The following is a 20,045-nucleotide window of genomic DNA, read 5'->3' on the forward strand; positions in this document are numbered from 1 at the left end:
AGTATATATACACTTATATTCCAAACAATATTGATTTTGTTGTGAATCAGTGTTTAGACAAAACTGATTACAAAGCCACATAACTTTGGGCATTGGCTGAATTATGTTGCCATGGTATGATAATTTTTGGGTTTATATCCTCAGATGTAATCAATAATCAATATTGGCATCTTCTTTCAATTTACATGGTAAATGAAGAAACTTATTCTAGAAAGCTGAAATGTTGGCAAATTCGACTGGAACAAAAAATTGAAGAACACAAGCAACAAATGAAAAACTATTGTATTTTTGTCTGCATATTTGATGTTTTGTTCTTTTATTTACGAATTGACTGCATTCAGTGTAGTGTGCATTCATTAGTTTTTCTGTACATATCAAAAGTTAACTATAAGTGTATTTGTGTTTACTTTGGTAGTAAAAAAAGATGAGGAAGATTTTGAAGAAAAGAAATCCATTAAGAAACGAATCAAAGAACTAAAAATTTTGGACCCAAAGATTGCACAGAATCTGTGTAAGTAGAATCTGATTTTATGGCCAAGTAATGTCATAAATGTTCCATAAACATGTTTCTCTTTTGTTTGACTGCCTCATAATCACTTTTTGTTTAAAGGATTTGAGAATATGCTTATATGTGTACTAATTGGTGTTAAGCTCGAATGTGTAAGAATTAAAACATGTTTTTATAAAAAGACCAGAAAACAGCTAAGCAATATCCTTCATTTAAAACTGAAATTACTCTCTTCTATATATGCCTAAACAATTGGGTACAGGGATACTGTGTATCTATTTTTATCATCAGTGCATTCATGAATCATCACTGCCCCTTAGCCAAAAAGTTAAAAAAGACTAATATATAGTCATTTCTCATGAGTTTTGTAGGAGTAAAACAATAATAAGGCCTACTAATATACAAAAAAAGGATGCTAAAATTTTGGCAGAGAGGAGTGCTGTAATGAAATTTTGGACGTTGTTGAGGGACATGGTTTAGTGAGAACTATTGGTGATAGGTGGATGTGTGGACTGGATGATCTTGTAGGTCTTTTCCAACCTTGATGTTTCTGTGATTCTGTGAATAGGTTACTAATGCAGGCAGAATTGAAACAGGAAATGGTTTGATTATATTGTAGAAATAAACCGATTTTATAAGAATATTTTGATTTTTTAACTGCTTTATGGTTTTGTTCATTGTAATCTTCTCAAGCTGCTCTTCTGTGAGAAAGCGCAAGAAAGACTGTTCAAGAAAAGAGTGTAATTGTATTCTCTGCAAAAAATAATATGGTGGCAGTGATTGTTCTTGAGAGTAGACTCATCACTGGTGATCTTCCACAATGCTGAATGTTACGTTTAGCAAACGAATGGAAAAGGCTGAAATTATAGGAGAAGAGTAATTAAAAATATGTTTTAAATTGTTTTCTCTTGCCTATATTTCTTTATGTAGTGTTTGTTGACTTGCAGATGCTGTAGCCTGTTTAATATTCTCTAAGTCGAAAAAAGATTGTTGTTGTCTTGTGTTCTTCACTGTTGGTTGAATCTTTATTTTAGCAATTTTCCTTGGATCTTTCCGAGTGCCTTACGAGGAAATTAAAATGATGATATTGCAAGTAGATGAAACGCAGCTCTCAGAGTCCATGATTCAGGTAGGGAAACTGATGCTTCATCCGAGTATTCCAGGATAAGTTTCTCATAAAATAGATATGTGTGCCTAAAAAGCCTCTGAAACCTAAAATGTTTGGCTAGTAAGTCACTGCAATAATATTTTTTTTCCGTGAATTCTAGTTCTTTTTATATTTGCAAAGCTATTTTTAATGAAGGTAGCTGTGTTGATATTCTGTATTTTTTGTATTCATATTCTTCATACCTAACTAGAAATTTTGTTTATATATTTTTAAATTGCATATGATATTGTGTTTGTTTTCTAGTTATTAGTATTAAAAAAAAAAATATTCAGGCACAAGTGCCATAGGTCTATTTTTCTGGTTGGAAACTTGGCGAAAAAATATCATTTTTTTATTTTGTCTTTCCTCTTTTCTGTTCTCTCGGAGCTGATATAATCCAGAGTCTTGCCTTAGGGCATTCACAGTGACCGCTTCTCTTCCTTAGAGCTTATTTTGGTAGTTTTTTCATATTCTATATTATATTATTCAGTGTGTGATTCTGTGTGGAGACAAAAGGTACTCAAATTCCTTATGTTTTTCTTTTCACAGTGTCATTTAAAAGATGATAAGCTAAAAAATCCTATAAAACTATGTTTAGTAGAAACTCTTTATTCTAGAACCATGGGAAAAAAACATTTGGAAGAAAGGTCTGTAGGTCATCTGTTCCAATCCCTTGCTCATAGCCAGGTCAAGGAGAGTAAGTTGCTTAGGGCTTTTCCCCTTCAGATTTGGACTCCAACTAAAGTTGGAGACTCCATAGTTTTCTAGACACATTTTGCAGTGTTGAACTACTCTTATAGAGAAAAACTTTTTCTTAATTATTCAGTTGGGATTTTCTTTTTTTCTACTTGTGGCCTTGGCCTTCTGCTGCACTCCTCTAGTAGGAACCTTATTCTATCTTTATGCCCTCCAGCTGGGTACCTGAAGACCATGTTAAATTCTCTGGCAGCTTGTTTTGTTAAAGTGGAACAGTCTCAGTTCTATCAGATTTGCCGTGCCCCTATGTTGTATGCTATAACCCCCAGTCATCTTTATGACATTTCATTTGATTTGCAGAGATGCTTCTTTAGACCAAGATTATCTTTCTTTCATATCGATATCTTTATCTTTCTTACATATCAATATTATGAAAAATTGGCATCTTCATAATTTCTCTATACATAATTCAAATAAAGTAAAACAGTTTTTGCATCCTTGGGGGTCTAGGGAAATAGATCAGCCTATTAATGGCTTGTTAATTAAACACATTCTTCTATGTGAATATGTAGCAATCATTTAACCAACTGTGACAAGTTAAGAAGAAAACATACTTTCACAGAGAATTTTTTACTTTCCTCTGATTCTCCTGTGATGTATTATTTCTATTTGAATGCTATGTACCTTGGGATAGAGAACGCTTACTTTTCTCTATCTTTAAAATTGTTAACATGACCAAGCCCTACTCTAGTCTCTGTTAATAATAGTAATGGTTAATAATAGTAGCAGATACTGTTTCAATATTATGCTGTTGCTTTGTTGTTGTTGTTGTTTTTTTGTTTTTGTTTTAAATTCTAATATTAACAGTAGGGTATGTTAAAAAATCAGCATATTCAGTAAGCTGTCTTTGTATGAAGACTGCTCTAAAGGTGATGTCTACTATTTATTTCCATAGAAACTATAACAAATACAAAGAACTCAACAATACTATTGCAAATAGTATTGCAAATTCTCAGCTATAACACATTAGTTTCCAACATTGTCACCACCAGTAGCTATGCATTTTTGCATTAAAAAAAAAAAAAAGTGCCTGCATGCTGCACTTACAAAAATGCACCAGCTGAGGTGACTCACTGTTTCACATCTGCTATGATGGTGTCAGTGCTAGGAAAATGTTGCCAACGTAGTCAAATTTTTGCTGTACTATCATCCACTGTTTGGTCTCCATAAGCATTCACCAATCATTGAGGAATGTCACTAGGTGCCATTTGTTTTTCCACATAGAGGATTTCAGTTATACACCTTTGCTTCCTATGCACTTCCAAGTCAATCACTATTTTGTCAGGCTGCCTCTCTGCTGATAAAAGGACTGCCTTGTCCTTTTTTTCTTAACAAGGCTTAAGCTCCAAATTTACTTTGCAAGGTTGTGTAATCATTTTTTTTCAAGTGGCTTTATCCAAGTTTCTTGTTTCTGGATAAAGCTGTTTTGTAATAACTTTGAAAACAATGTCATCTGAGTTTAAACTTCAAAAAGCACTTAGATAGCTCTCTTCCTTTGAAAACGGTTCACTCTTGTGCCTCATTACCTTAAAAATCCTAGTATTCACCTTTGTATATGCCAGGGTTACTAAATAAATGATAATACCCATCTGCATGTCTCTGTTCTGCCTTTACAAACCACAAATATGGCTTTTGGACATCCAATGAAAATGTAGTTCTGTGCATTTCACGATTCTGAGAAAAGCAAGAGCATACATGTGTTTACAAGCATGCGGCTGTTTTTATTTATTTATAAAATACATTACATATTTTCATTCTTCTCCTATTCGGAAATTTCTTATCGTCATTCACTTCTGATTGTCTAGCTGTAAATATTGTCCAGTACATCACTGTTCTTGAGGTTGGATATTTTTCCTTAATCTTACCTTTTCGTTATATAGGGTGTATGAAGTAATATGTATGTGTCATTTGTGACTCTTTATTCCAATTTCCTCCATCCTCCTGTAAGAAATTAAATCTAGTTTTGAAAGCCATAAGAACTCTTGAATTTTATGCTGTAATCCAAATAGTCATTGACCAACTATTGGAATGTTTTTTGTGAATTAGTGAAAATTATATCTCCTGCTTATTCTCTGATATTCAAACTTTATTTTTATCACTAGCAGTTTTAAAACAGTATGTGAACACTATACAGCTTCTCTGATACTAATCACTACTTCAGGTCTTTTTCTGGTGCTCAATATTGAAAACATTCATACAACACTTGACTGTTTCTCTTTTTCAGAAGTTTTGTGATCTGTTTTTCTACACGTGAAAATCGTTTTATCAATAGACAATGAGCTTTTAATCTCTGTAAAAATTAAGGAGTAGTAGTTAAGATATTGGTAATAATTGGCTATGTAAATTTTCTATATCAAGACAGAAATAAGTGGATTATGAACTCCTAATTTAAAAAGTGCTTTTTTACACTCAGAATCTCTGTGCCCTTTTGGTGTTTGCTGAATTTTATAGATTTAATCCTGGACATCTTAGTCCATAATGAATAAAGGCAGTCTGTTTTTGCAAAGAATATTCTCCAATTGTAATAGATAATACTGCCATAAATTCTTCATGCTGTAAATTAGCCTGAACACATCCAGATCCACAAAATTTAATTTGTATTATTATTTAAAGTGAAATAATTTGTGCATTTTTACTAGCGCTATTTTTTTTAACCAAAATTCTTATCTCATTATCGACTATATTGAAGCTGTTCATTCCATAACTATTGTTTAGTCTTTCTTTGGTTTATTTCAGTCCTTGCATGTGAGTCTAGCTTTTCTTATTTGCAGACTTTCCTTTCTTGATAAACAATGTTGTCCTCACATTGGATGTCACAAAATGCTTTAAAACAAATTATTTGTCTTAGTCCTTAGAATAAAAGTAGGGTTTCAGTTCTTAAAATAATGTCTATTTTTACAGTAAAGACAGTAATAAAGTATTATCTAGTTATTTAACTTTAAAATATGGCAATAGGTAGTGGGAGAGCTGTGATTGCTAGACTTGATGCAGTATTAGAATGATTGTGTCTTTATTTCAGTTCAGAATACTGTCCTTTCCAGTAGTTGAGGGACTGTTTTAAGTAAGAAGACAGTCTTTCTCTTGTTTTCATACTACGATGGAAGCTTAGCCACTGTGTAACCGGGAACACAGGATTCATGACATGAGTAAGAAAGCTGGATAGAGGAATCCTGAATTTTCCTAGTAGTTATAGTAGTCATCTTGGGAAAGGACAGAACTGAGCTACTGGCTGTCAAATTTAGGCATAATTGGATTTTTGAGAGGCTGTCTTCCAGAACTTGCTCAGAATAGCCATTTTTATTGTACTTACTACTTACCTGGTAATTAGAGTGGAATCCATATGTAAGCATAGGTGCCTAAGTGCTCAGAAAGCTCCAGAGAATCTGCAGACTTCTTAGATGATCAGGTGTAGGGTGACATGTTTAGACTTCTTTGTTGAAATGACATTCACTTATGTAAGTGAATATGGCCTCTTGAATTCAGCTGAAGCTGAGTCCCACCTCTGAAATCCTATTTCTCACAAATTTGTAGGCTAAGTAGTGTCTGATGGATTTAAAGTTTTGTAAATATGGATGTTACCTGTCATCACTTTACAATCATTTTTTTTTTTTTTAATACTAGAAAATAAATTATCCATTTCCACTAATTATTTTTGCCATCCTTTAGTTAGGTATGTTACTTGTTCCTTGTCCTATTTACTTTAGTTTTCTTTCCATAGCGCCTACCAAACATATTTTTTCTTTGAAATTCTATTTTGGAAAAAGGCTACAGAAACATATACATTGGTGGAAACAGCAGATGATAGTAATCACTTGCTTTTTACACTTTGTTACATGAATTTGTATGTTACCTGTTTATGTTCTACCAACTTTGGGACAGCAGTGTTATCTTTGGAGTTTATGTTAATAAAACATAAGTAATACTGCTTACATGCGATTATACAAGCAATGCAGAATCTGAGATTTCTAAATCTACTTTCTTTTTCTTGATAGAATTTAATAAAACATCTTCCAGAGCAAGAACAACTGAATGCGTTGTCAAAGTTCAAGAATGAGTACAATAATTTGTCTGAGCCGGAGCAGTTTGGAGTTGTGGTGAGCTCTACTATTGTTTCTTTTCTTGCCTGAAAAACAATTTTAATATACTAATATAGAAGCATTACCAGCTTCTTCTTCCTGAATGTGAAGAGGTTGCATATTAAAAGCAGAGTGTAGTTGCTGCCTTTTAATTGGACTTTCAGGGGACACACTCATGGATGTGGAAGGCCCGATCATTATGTTCTCTTTTGTTAAGAATGTAATTTAGTTAAGACTAAACAAACAGAAAAAATTGTATTTTCTGTGGCATTGGGAGATAAGGAGCCATTTTTGGATTTCCATACTTAAAATTGTTTGACTTGACCTTTATTTGCACTGATAAATCATTATGAATGACATTATAATTACGAGTGAAATTTTCTGCATTTTGTGGTTTTCAATGTGATGAGCAGCCAAGCTCCTTTGTGCTTCTCTCTCACTCCTCATCCGTAAAAGAACAGGGAAATTAAGTACAATGATAAGAAAGCTTACAGGTTGAGATAACGAGAAAGAGATCACTCATCATTTACCACCATGAGCAAAACAAGGTAGAGAGATTAATGTTATTTATTGCCAACAGACAGACTAGAGTAGCAGGAACTTAGAAGCAAACTAAAAACACCTTCCTCCCATCCAATTTCTTCTAACTCTTCTCCCTGGGTGCTGCAGGAGAATGGGAAGTGATGGGAAATGGATGCTGTGGTCAATCCAGAATGCTTTATCTCTGCTGTTCCTTCATGGTCACTCTCTACCCTTCTCCTGCATGGGTTTCTTCCCATGAGAAGCTGTCCTTATCAAACTAGACTGATGTGGGCTCTTGTGTAGCTCTTTAAGAACTGCTGCAACATGAGTCTGTACCATGGGGGTTGTGCAGAACATCAGGAATAGACTTCTCAATCATGGATCCCCTTGGGACTGCAACTTTTGTCAGACCAACTCTATGGGCTGCAGCTCTGGCCTGGGGCCTGCTCTTGTGGGAGCTCTCTGTGGGTTGCAGCCTCTTTCAGGCCACATCCACCTTTTGCGCTGTGGGCTGCTGTTGTACAGAATTTATTTTCCTTTCTCAGTAGCTCTGCCCTGGTCAGAGATGGATTCCTATTGGAACTGGCTGGAGCTGGCTCTGATCTTACATGGGGCAGCTTCTGGGCTGTTCTCAAAGATGCTAATCTCTGCAGCACCCCCTCCTGCCCTGCCCCCAAACCTTCCCATGTAAACTCAATACACATTGATGTTTTTTCTTTCTATTCTCCGTGTAAATGAGAATAAAATACCATCGATATCATCATGTTAAACTATTCTGCATCCTTCCTCCTATATTTTATAGTATGTGCAATCAAGAATTATTAGTCATTTTTTCCATTCCCAGTGGGAAGAAATGTTTATAACATCTCCCAGGCTGACAAGAAAAGGAAACATTGTTGGTTCATTGTTGGTGGTTGATAAATATAGTTTTGGAATACCATGTATATAGCCCATAATTCATAAATATTACGGATTTTGTCCTAACAAATACAGAGCAAGGCTATTTCTTGTACCGGATTCATATATCCATATAGGTCTCTGATTTTCCTTGTCTGTTTGTAATGTTTCAAGCTAAGATGATCACTGTCAGCTTCATCCAGGAGGATTTCAGTGAGAGGAAGTATTACTTTTAGATGTATCTCTGGATTTGGGAAAAGGAGTATCACGTCATAACAATAGATACTTTTTGTTGGCAATTACCTGTGTGAATATCAACTATTTGTACCTAGATTTTAGAACATCTGGAATGCAGGTACATTGTGGATTCCCTAAACTCCTCCTTTGACCTGGAACAATAATCTTTATGTTAAGAAAAACAATATAATTAGAAGCCAGACATACCAAGTTTGGTTTGCATTCTCAAACTGAAAATTTAAGTAATATCTGAGATCAGTGAAATTTCTGATGGTAGAAGCTCATTTGATGTAAATTTTGCAATATTTGCAGAGGAGTTGATTAATGGAGGGCAAAATGTTATTAGAGTGACTATGATACAGGGAAAAAATAAACAGAACACTCTTTCACTTTAAAGCATGGCATTGTCTTTTGGCATGAATCTGGCCCATGTAAACATTGAGATGACACAATGATGAGCATCATAGGCCAACAGAAGGAAACTAATAATGGGATATGTTAGAAGGACATTTTCTAGCTCTTTTTTTTTGTTGTTTTTGTGCCACAGAAGTTAAGCCTTTCTGTGCTGGTCAGTATTGCACCCTTGACATGCAGAAATCAAACTCTATAGCCAGATTAAGGATATAGAGCAGTTACGTTTGTTTCAGTGGTGCGCATACGCTGGGTGCAAAGGGGATAGATCTGCCTAACTTGCACACCGTCAGGAAAAAGCAGATGTAGGCTGAACTAATACATAATCAATTGTTTTCCAGGAATTTGGATACATATTCATTACATTCCTGAGAGTCCATTAGCATGCAGACCCTCCCCCGTTGCGTGTGTGTAGTGGGTTGTGCGATGAAGAATCATAATCTTCCTTGTGAAGGCGCTTGGTCTTCCCCACTGCCGACTTCTGACTTAAGGGAGGGGCAGCCCTCAAATTGGTTTGTGCTTTCCCTATGGATATCTAATCCCCTCACTGCCAGATGTCCTCAGGCTGTTCTCAAACTCTTATCTTTATGGCCTTCAGTCCCCTTATTGTCCCAGATCCAGTGTCTGCAATCCCCATTCTTCTAACAACCTCTACATATTTGCTTCTGTGAACTATCTCTAAATACCCCTATCCCCAGTCCCTGTGAAGCCCTTTTCTCATCTTAGTGTGAGATCCTTCACCCTCTTTCTGTAAACATTTCTTATTTTTTTAAGTTTTATGTAAACATGAAACTTTAAAACTTTACTTTCTCTTAATAAATGTAGACATACTGTATATATATAAAGAACTAGCATCTGTTCTAGAATTCAGCTCGCTACATGCTTCACTTTTGCTCAGTATTAAAAGTTCATGGCTTCCTTTAAATTTGATATTAGAAAATTGAAAGGGTAGGCTGATTATGTAGCAGAGAAGTTCATACATATCAATCTTACTGAGAGAAATTCAAATGTCCTTTGCTGGAGCATGATGCTCCTCTCTGATAACCTTGTTTCAAACCATGTCTGCCAGGATGATAGAGATAAGTACGTATCTAAACTTGAGCAGCTTTAAGTCTTACAAATTATGGCAAAATGCTAGTAGAGATGGATTTGTACCAGTAAATTTAACTATAAATTGAGCTGGCTAAGGTATAAACATCTGTTCGACCATGCCAAATAATTCCAACAGTTATTTGTTGGAATTTGTTATTGATTTGTTGAAGAAACAGGACAATGACATGCTAGTTTGTACATTTTAATTGAATTAGTAAAATTAAAAGTTAAGTAGCAAATGTTTTCTCCATTTTTATCAAAAGAAAAAAAGACATTTAAAAGTTAATTTCACATAGGTTAAAACTTGATTTGCTTTTCTATTTTTTTTTTTTTATTATTTTTCAACCTAAGCCTACTGAGAAGTCTGCCTTTTGTTCTTTAAACATTCCAAATTTACTACAGTTAGGCATACTGACAGCAGTAGTAAATCTGTAATTTACAGTGAGTTAGTGTTTTCCAAGTGATCAGCAGACCCTGCATCAATTCTTACGGTTACCTGTCAGCATGAAAAGAGGACATTGCTTACTGGAGGAAAAAGCATGTTTAGTTTGCAGTTTTTGCTGTCATTAGAACAATGTAAATAACAAGAGCTAATTTGCATTTTAAAGACTAATCTGTAGTTTTAGTTGGTTCAGAAGTTCTCCTGTATTATTGGAGTATTTATCAGAAATTATTTTAATACTATGTTATTTTCTCTGCAGTGCTAAGAGTGTCCACTTTGTTGTACATCTATGCAGTTGGCTATCCCGAACAGTTTTGTCTAAAATGGTACTTTATCTGACAAGCTAAAACACGTCTGATTAATTATCAGTGAACCTTTCTGGTATCAAGATAGATCATCAGTAAGATCCAACTGTCTTCTACTTGTTTTTCTGAAAGGTGAATGTGCTCTCGTATGTTTGTGTTATGTAGTTCAGTAACACTACATCTTTGACTACTCCCTTTTCAACACTAGCTATTTGAGGGTTTTTTGCAAACAGGGATGTATTTTGAAACGCTCCTGCAAGTTAATTCACTTTTTTTTTTTTTTTTTAAGTTTTAAAGCAATCATTAATATAATTGCAATGGGCAATTCCTTTCTTTTTGAAATGTGCTTGTATTCAAGTATTAAAAAATTTGAAATGATCTGTTGTAAGACATTGATTGATTTGCACTGGTTGACAAAATGCAATATTATTGGTAGATATTTTAACTGTTATTACTTAGATCTACCAAATATTTTTTCAATCCCATCTTATGAGAAGAGTAGAACAGTAGACCTATAGGTCAAGTTTTCTTGCATTTGTTTGTGGATTTTCTGTTTTGAGTGAACAACCAGATACTCCCATTCAAGAATGCTAGTGTTTACTTCCCCTAGTTTTGCATAGAAACAAAAGAAGATTATCAGGCACAATTTTTCTAGTGTGCCACCTTCTGCACATCTCCTGAAGCTTACTTTCAGAGTCAAGCTACAAAAAATACATTTGGATATGTTACTTTTTTCACATCTTAGAATGGTATCTTACACATTGGATTTTTATCATCAAGATTCGCTAATCTATGTCAAGCTCCCTTGTATCTTTTATTTTGTCTGGGGAGCAGGCTGAGAACTCTCATTTGTTTCTTTAAGAACCACTGTTGACACAAAGATAAATTGTTACACTTCATTTTTTGTTGTTCTTTTCGAGCAAGGAGAATTATAAATGAAATAGAATGCTTCCAACTTTATGTGAGCAGAGTCTTGTAGTTATATTTCTGAAAATTCAGATATGACATGTTAATTTACTCAAGGGAGAGACTAAACCACGTGCTTCTCAGGGAGCAGTCTAAATAGTGAATGAACTGATAATTACTACTTGTGTGATAATAAAATTTTTATAATGCAAACCCTGTTTTATCCTCCTGACCTTGAATTCAAAGTAAAGATTTGTTACTCTGAAAGAAACAGCTTGACACTTACTAAGATTCTGGCATGTTATGATTGTTAGAGTATTGTGGATTTTATTTCAACTGGAGTTAATTAACTTTTGTTGTTGGCTTAAAGACATTGAGGGCATGACTCTAAGCAGTTCAGGTTCTCCTTTATTTTTCTTTTTTGTATGTGTGTGTGGTGACTCTATGGGTCGCTTTTGTGATTTCTACAATTACCCTCTTCTTTTTAAGTTGTTTTGCACTTTTATGTTTTCTGTTCATTCAGCAGTAAGTATAAAATAAATCCTTTCCTACCCTTATCTTCTCTTCCAGACTGTAGGTTTTCTTTAGATAAACTGCTTTATTTTTCTGTGTGTTCTTTCACGTGCTTCAGACTGCTGTTTCAGAACATAGATATTATCACATATTACTGTGGAGGTTTTTGGAGGCTTTTTTTTTAGTATTATTTTATTTTTTACTTGCACACATTCATGGACTATTTCATGAAAACTCTGTTAAGTCTGTTCATTTATTAAGTGCTTTAACTTAGCTTTACAGTGTTATCTTAAGCTGATTTTGAATGCTATATTTCAATTATCAAGTGCTTCATAATGAGGGGTGTGCTTGCCAAAATTTAAATATTTAATTGCATTTAGTTTTACTGTAGTTCATATTTTGTACGAGGTTTGCTCAGTGTGACTAATTTTCTTGGAGGTTTCATTAATTCTGATTACTGGGTAATTTATTCTGTAAAACTTGATGATGGTGAAGTCTGGGTTTTGTGTTTGAAAATAAGTAGCCATATGAGTAGTCACATAGTACACTTTCAAGACGAAACTTGTCTGAGAGGGATGTTATTTCAGCTATTTGGTCACCTATGTGGTTGGCTGTTTTCTGCTGTTATTTTTTTATTTTTTATTTTTTCCTTTTTGATGCAGCACTCAATGACAGAATAAATATTTCATTGCTTTAGGACTTAAAAGATGTAGTGTTGTTGACTTGTTTTGCAGATAGTTCTTCTCTTCTGAGAAGTTCACAGCATTTTTTTTTTTCCTAGTTTTGGACGTAATCAAGTAGACAGCATTTAATTAGACTGCTGTTTAGTAATATCAATCTTGAGTTTTCAGTTAAATTGATTCAATAGTTACTAGTTAGCTTTATTAATCATGACTTGGGGAGAGGTAATTGGATTAGCTGAAGTGCATCTACACCAATGCATGCAGCATGGGCAACAAACAAGAAGAGTTGGAAGCCATTGTGTGGCAGCCTAACTATGACCTAGTTGCCATTATGGAAACATGGTGGGACTGCTCCCATGACTGGAGTGCTGCAGTGGCTGGCTACAAACTCTTCAGAAAGGACAGGCAAGGAAGGAGGTGTGGCAGTGTGGCTCTCTAGAGTGCTTAGAGATTGCTTTGATGTTACTGAGCTTGTGGCTGGGGATGATAAGGTTGAATCCCTATGGGTAAAGATCAGGGGAAGGACTGACAAGGCAGACATCCTGGTGGGCGTCTGCTACAGGCCGCTGAACCAGGATGAAGGAACAGATAAGGAGTTTTACAAGCAGCTGGCAGAAGCTGCGCGATTCCAGCCCTTGTCCTCATGAGGGACTTCAACTTCCCTGACATATGCTGGGAACACAACACAGCGCAGAAGAAGCAGTCTAGGAGGTTTCTGGAATGTATAGAGGATGACTTTCTGATGCAGCTGGTGAGAGAGCCTATGAGAAGAGCTGCCCTGCTATACCTGCTGTTCACAAACAGAGAAGGTCTGGTGGGAGATGTGGAGGTCAGGGGCTGTCTTGGACAGAGTGACCATGAAATGGTAGAGTTCTCAATTCTTGGTGGAGCCAGGAGGGGGAATAGCAAAACTGCTACCTTGGACTTCCAGAGGGCGGACTTTGAATTATTCAGAAGACTAGTAGGGGGAATCCCCTGGGTTTCAGTCTTAGAGAATAAAGGGGTCCAAGATGGCTGATCTCTCTTCAAGGAGGAAGTCTTAAGGGCACAGGAGCGGGCTGTCCCCCTGAGCTGCAGAATGAGCCAGCGGGGAAGAAGACCAGCGTGGATGAATAGGGAGCTATTCTTGAGACTCCAGGAGAAAAAGAGAATCTACCTCCACTGGAAGAAGGGACGGGCAACTCAGAAAGAGTACAGAAAGTTGTTAAGACATGCAGAGAGAAAATCAGAAAGGCAAAAGCCCAGCTTGATCTCAACCTGGCCGCTGGGGTAAAAAGTAACAAGAAACTCTTTTACAAATACATCAGCAGTAAGAGGAGGACTAAGGAGAATCTTCATTCTTTACTGGATGAGGCAGGGAGTGACCACTGGTGATCAGGAAAAGGCAGAGGTAGAATGCCACCTTCTTTACGTCTGTCTTTAAAGGTCAGATCAGGTATCCTCAAGGTACTCCGCTCTCTGACCTGGTAGTCTCGACTGGAGTGCAGACTGAACCCCCCACGATTTGGGAGGACACAGTCAGAGACCTACTACACCAGCTGGACTGTGATAAGTCCATGGGGCCGGATGAGATTCACCTGAGAGTGCTGAGGGAACTGGTGGAAGTGATAGCCAAGCCTCTTGCCATTGTCTGTCAGTGCTTCTTGTTGACTGGTGAGGTCCCAGAAGACTGGAGACTTGCCAATGTGACTCCCATCCACAAGAAGGGTTGTAAGGAGGATCCGGGGAACTACAGGCCTGTTAGCCTGACCTGGGTGCCAGGGAAGGTTATGGAACAGATTGCCTTGAGGGAGATCACGCAGCATGTGCGGAACAACTGGGGGATCAGGCCTAGCCAGCATGGGTTCAGGAAGGGCAGGTCCTGTTTGACCAACCTGACCTCCTTCTATGATCTAGTGACCCGTCTGGTAGATGAGGGAAAGGCTGTTGATGTAGTCTACCTAGACTTCAGCAAAGCCTTTGACACTGTCTCCCACAGTATTCTCCTGCAGAAGCTGGCAGCCCACAGCTTGGACAGGTACACTCTTGGCTGGATAAGGAACTGGTTGGAAGGCTGGGTGCAGAGAGTGGTAGTGAATGGAGCTAAATCCAGCTGGCGACTGGTCACAAGTGGCGTTCTTCAGGGGTTGGTGGTGGGGCCTGCCCTCTTCAATATCTTTATTGATGACCTGGATGAGGGCATTGAGTGCACCCTCAGTAAATTTGCAGATGGCACCAACACTGGAAGCATCGATCTGCCTGGGGGTAGTGAGGCCCCACAGAGGGACCTGGATAGGCTGGATCGCTGGGCTGAGGCCAATGGGATGAAGTTCAAGAATAGCTAGTGTCAGGTCCTGCATTTGGCCACAACAACCCCCAGGTGATGCTACAGACTTGGGGCAGGTTGGCTGGAAGACTGTGTAGAGGAAATGGACCTGGGGGTATTGATTGATGCTCGGCTGAACATGAGCCTGCAGCGTGCCCAGGTGGCCAAGAAGGCTGCCAATGGCTTGCATCAGAAACTGTGTTGGCAGCAGGAACAGGGAAGTGATTGTCCCCCTGTACTCAGCTCTGGTGAGGCCGCAAGTCAAGTACTGTGTCCAGTTTTGGGTCCCTCACTGCAAGAAAGACATTGAGGCCCTGGAGCGGGTTCAAAGAAGGGCAACAAAGCTGGTGAGGGGTCTGGAGCACAGGCCTTGGGAGGAGCGGCTGAAGGAACTGGGATTGTTCAGTCTGGAGAAGAGGAGGCTCAGGGGAGACCTTGTTGCTCTCTATAACTTCCTGAAGGGAGGTTGTAGGGAGCTGGGGGTTGGCCTCTTCTCTCGTGTAACTAGTGACAGGACTAGAGGAAATGGCTTCAAGCTGTGCCAGGGGAGATTTAGGCTGGATGTTAGGAAATACTGCTTTTCTGAAAGAGTGGTCAGGCAGTGGAATAGGCTGCTCAGGGAGGTGGTGGAGTCACCGACCCTGGAGGTGTTCAAGGAACGTTTGGATATTGCGTTCAGTGACATGGTTTAGTGAGAATTATTGGTGATAGGTGTATGATTGGACTGGATGATCTTGTAGGTCTTTTCCAACCTTGGTGATTCTGTGATTCTGTGACTGATAACTTAACTGCACTAATCTGCCTAATGGAATTTCATTGACACACTATTGCCATACCACCATTCAGGTCTTGCTGCTGTATATAGGTGTGTGTTTGGCTTTCTTCAGTAACAAAATCCAGTGTGTGTGCCTTAACAGGGATACTTTGCAGTTCAGAAATCCTTCTCCAGAGGCTTTTAATTTTATGTAGTTTTATATCTCCCTACAAGATTTTATTATATCCAAAGGTTACCATATAAACTGTGTTTGTTTTAATCTTTTGCACAAGGGATAATAATGATGCTGAACAAATGAGCTACTTAGCTAAAAATTATTAGGCATAAAAAGAAACTGAATTCTTGAAGTGTACCGCTTAATTATCTTCCCACCGCATAAGCAGTGGAGGTTTTTTTGGTCATCACAGTCAATAAGGGACTCAAACTATAGGCAAGGTTTTGAATATAATGAGAACAGGATAATTAAACTCAGATATCTTTAAAATATTTTCAGTATACTTGTAAAATGTAAATATCACCAAAATGAAATTAGAGATGTATGGGTGTCAAGTAATAATTTAGAATTTTTAAAGGAAGTAGATTATATACTAAGTGGTGATTTATACTAATTTAAGAAGTTTTCATTAAATAAAAATTGAGGCTAATGGAGTTAATTATTGAATTTTGGAAGTTGTTACACATAAAGCTCTTTCTGGATTTCATTTTTTGTGTGTGTGTGGCAATTAGTTAAAAAAAAAAACATTATTTACTTGACTTTGCTTTTTGTGCTGAAACATGTTATTTATCTTTCTTTTTTTTTCTTCAAAAGGACTGTAAAAATGAATGAAGCATGTGTTTAAAGATTTTCCTGCATTGTTAGAGAGTGTAAGTTTGTGTGACATAGAAGGGGAAGTTTTCTGTAGGAAGAGTGCCGTACTGTAACCTTGTGCACAACTTTGTTTTGTCTGAAATGCCTAATATATGACACTTCATGTTCGTCACTTCATATAAGAGTTATTTTTCTTTTGCTTCTCATCATCTTTTTTGATGATACTAGAATTTTATGTCAGCCAGATTTAAAATAATTCCTCTTTTTTTCTTATTGAAGACAGTTTGGCATTTGGTTTGTCTGTATGTATTGCTAATTATTTGTCTTTGTCCCCTTTAATTTCTGAACAGGTAAGAATAATTGTATGTGTATTGTTTTCCCCATTCGTGCTTACAGCAACTAATTTCCTTTTGAATTTCTTTCTTCAAAACTTGTCCTGTTCCATTTTCTTTAGAATGCATCTCACCCTACTGCATGAATAAATGCAATAACTCATCTTAATGTAAGTTTAGTTAGCTTCTCTTCTCCATCCCAGTTACAGCACTGATGGTTAATCTTTTCCTTCTATTCCACTGATGGTGATGAGATCATTGCTGGATGTCTTTCTCTGTTGTGTAAATTTTTTTTCTACATCTTTTTTTTTTTTTTTTTTTTTTTTTTTTTTGTATTTTCTGTTTTCTTCTCACATTTGCTCATTAGAGAGTGAAAATTCCTTGTTTTAAATGTGTGAAATTCTTAATTGTGTGAAAGACTGCTCTCTTTCAAAACTGCTTTGTACAAAGAACTGGTCCTGTTGGTATATGAAAAACTCCATCACTTTCTCCAAAGACCAAAGTCTACTTGCCTTGACTGTATTCATTAGCCTTGTTGCTGCATCCTTTTACCAAACCGGACAGCTCCCCTTCCTCTTTTTTATTTCTTATAGTTCCATGAAATAGATCCTTATAATTCCACAAAATGCAGTTGTCTTACAGAATTTGAAAAGTTTCTTGTTCTTACCTTACGTAATTACGTGCATGTAATTATATTTTTTCTCTTTTCTAGTTATTCTATAGTCAGCTTGAATTTCAGCTTCCTTTTTACTTCAGTGGTTTTGTCTGGATAACACATCATACCTGTGATGAACATACAACATGCCCAATTACAACTAAGACAGAAATAAGCATATGTAGCTATTTTAATTGTGTGAGTGATTATGTTTCCTAGTATAAATCTAAGGTTATTGTGTTACTTACAAGGTGCAACAAGGGCTTTCTGTGGCACAATGTGGGCCAATCTAACATGGCTTCAGATCCACTCGGAATATGGTTTTCAGCTTGTTTAGCTTGGAGAAGGCTCCAGTGACACCTTCCTGTTTCCTTCCAGTACTGGAAGGGAGCTTATAAGAAGAAAGGGGAGTATTTTTTTTTCCAAAGTCTAATAGTAATAATACAAGATAAATGGCTTTAAAGTAAAGGAGAGGGAATTTAGGTTAGACGTTAGGAAGAAATTTTTTACTCAGGGGGCAGTGAGGCATGGGATCAGGCTGCCCTCTCCCTGGAGGTGTTCAGGGCCAGGCTGGAGGAGGCCCTGGTCAGCCTGAGCTGCTGGATGGAGCTTAGAAATATGTGAAGCCCCGTCCAACTTAACCCATTCTATGTTTCTATAGATTTGCTTGCGCTCCAGGCAGTTAATACTGTTCTGGCATAAGCCTATTTTTGTTTCATCTAGGGACAACTTGCTTTTCTAATCTCTTGTTTAGGCCTTCTGAAGCTTCCATTTGGATACCAATTGAAGATGCCAATAAGTTCAGAAAAAGTACTTCACTTAGATATTCTCTTGAGGGAAATTTGAAAGGAGAAACAATACCATGGGTAATCTTTCACGTAAAGAACAGGTAAAATAAAAGGATTTGGACCTGGAGGTGCTATTAAACTTCACAGAAAAAAAATTTGGGATGACAAAATAAAAGAAAAATATAGGTATGTTGAAGAAAGCAAAACCGGAATGAAAGTTTCTAGATGAACTGAATTATTGGGAAACATGAGTTGTAGAGGAGTTACTTATCACAAACTCTTATGAACCATCTTAATAACACATATTATTTTGTAATTAAGTAGGAAGCCCAAGCTAAATGCAATTGTAAGTCACTGTTAACAGTTCTAGAAGACCTTTTGGAAATAAGAAGAAAAAAAGTAATGAAGATCACTTAACTCAAACACAGCATAATTAAGAATGTGATCCAACAGTACAACAGTATTAATTTCAGGCAAGCAAATTTAGAGCCTTTTGAGAAATAGTATGAGAAAAGAAATAATAGGTGCTTATTCAAGGGGCTGCTGGAGAGTTGAAAAATAAACCATTGTTCATTATAATTGTTTTTAATAAAGCTATAATAGGTATGTGTGAGTCAGCAGTTGTTGAATGGTTTTTGAATTTAAAAAATTCAAGCACTAAAGATTATCTTCTGTTATTTTTCATTTGTATTAATTAGATCTGAGTCTGAGGTGTTTATTTTTTCCTGAGATATTAAAATTGCAAGGGTCATGAAGCAGCTGATAAGAGCTTCTCATTGCTTCCTTGTCTGAAGTAAACTTTATGATTTTTTTCCTAAGTTTAAGGAGGAATGCAAAAGACAGGTTTGCAGTGAATTAAAGCTTCTAAATTTCAGGCTTACATTGAAAAAATAGAAAGAAAATAACCCCCCCCCATTGCAGGATCTAATTGAAAGAGAAAGTAACTTTAATTTACAGAATCCCGATATAAAATGACATTTTTACCTGCTTGGTCTCTTGGATATTGAATTCACTTGTATTTTATACCTCAGTTCTTCTAAGTACTACCACATGTGTGTCCAAGCAGTCTGGCCAGGATTGCTAATGTGCACCATTGATGTCAAGGGACTTTCTCAACACCTAGGGTTGTTCTTGACTGATGAGAGCAAGTTAGATAAGGGCAGCTCTTTTATATGCTGAGGAGCCATCAGTTGCCATGAGGTTGTCTTTATCTCAGAATCTCCTAACTTCAGCTTCTGTAAATGTTAGCACAGGTCATGATCACTTCAGTAGTTTCTATAAATCTGCTCAGGAAGAAATGTGCACTTAAAAAGAACTAATTCACTGACAATTCTCTCTTTCATTGTGGAGTAAACGTCATTTTTGGAAGAATGATGGAATGGTAAATATAAAGCTAAGCATTTTGGGTATACTGACGTAATTTACATTTCCAACATTAATTTTTTGGGAGAGAGTGAATATGCAGTATGCTTTCTTTGTGTTGGAACCCATTCAAATTACTTTTATTAGATATAAAAAGTTTTATTTATTTATTTACCTATTTATCTATCTATTTATTTATGTATTTATTTATTGTCATCGTTGTTATTCTCATTTTGCAACAAGGCTGTGTTCACAGTGGTCAAACTAACTTTGAGCTTCATATTTAGGCACAGTGCTTCAAATTCTCAATTACAATAACTATCGGCTTTTATGTTGCCCTGTTATTACTGACCCTTGAATAATTTCTTTTTTGCTGGGTTCCACTTTACTAATGAGCTTTCTGCAAGTTTAGGTTGCTTAATGACAGTGAAAGATATTTTAGGAACATCAGAGACTCAGGATTAACATGGCAGTGAGTGCAAAGTCTATAGTTATGGATACAGTTGTATTAAAGAACGATGTATT

At 36.6% G+C, this 20,045-nt stretch overlaps 1 protein-coding gene across 3 annotated transcripts in view; it reads left to right on the forward strand.

Annotated features, from left to right (window-relative positions):
• Window positions 1–20,045, forward strand: part of DIAPH3 (diaphanous related formin 3) — a 233,416-nt gene that overhangs the window by 93,445 nt on the left and 119,926 nt on the right. For all 3 annotated transcript variants that reach the window (XM_090131181.1, XM_090131192.1, XM_090131188.1), the window contains 3 exons: window positions 416–511; window positions 1,543–1,637; window positions 6,404–6,505. In XM_090131181.1, the coding sequence (XP_089987307.1) occupies window positions 416–511; window positions 1,543–1,637; window positions 6,404–6,505 (293 nt within the window). The remainder of the gene's footprint in view (window positions 1–415; window positions 512–1,542; window positions 1,638–6,403; window positions 6,506–20,045) is intronic.

Source organism: Phasianus colchicus, chromosome 1, assembly GCF_987193195.1.
Source record: "Phasianus colchicus chromosome 1, bPhaCol1.hap1.1, whole genome shotgun sequence".
NCBI lineage: Eukaryota > Metazoa > Chordata > Aves > Galliformes > Phasianidae > Phasianus > Phasianus colchicus.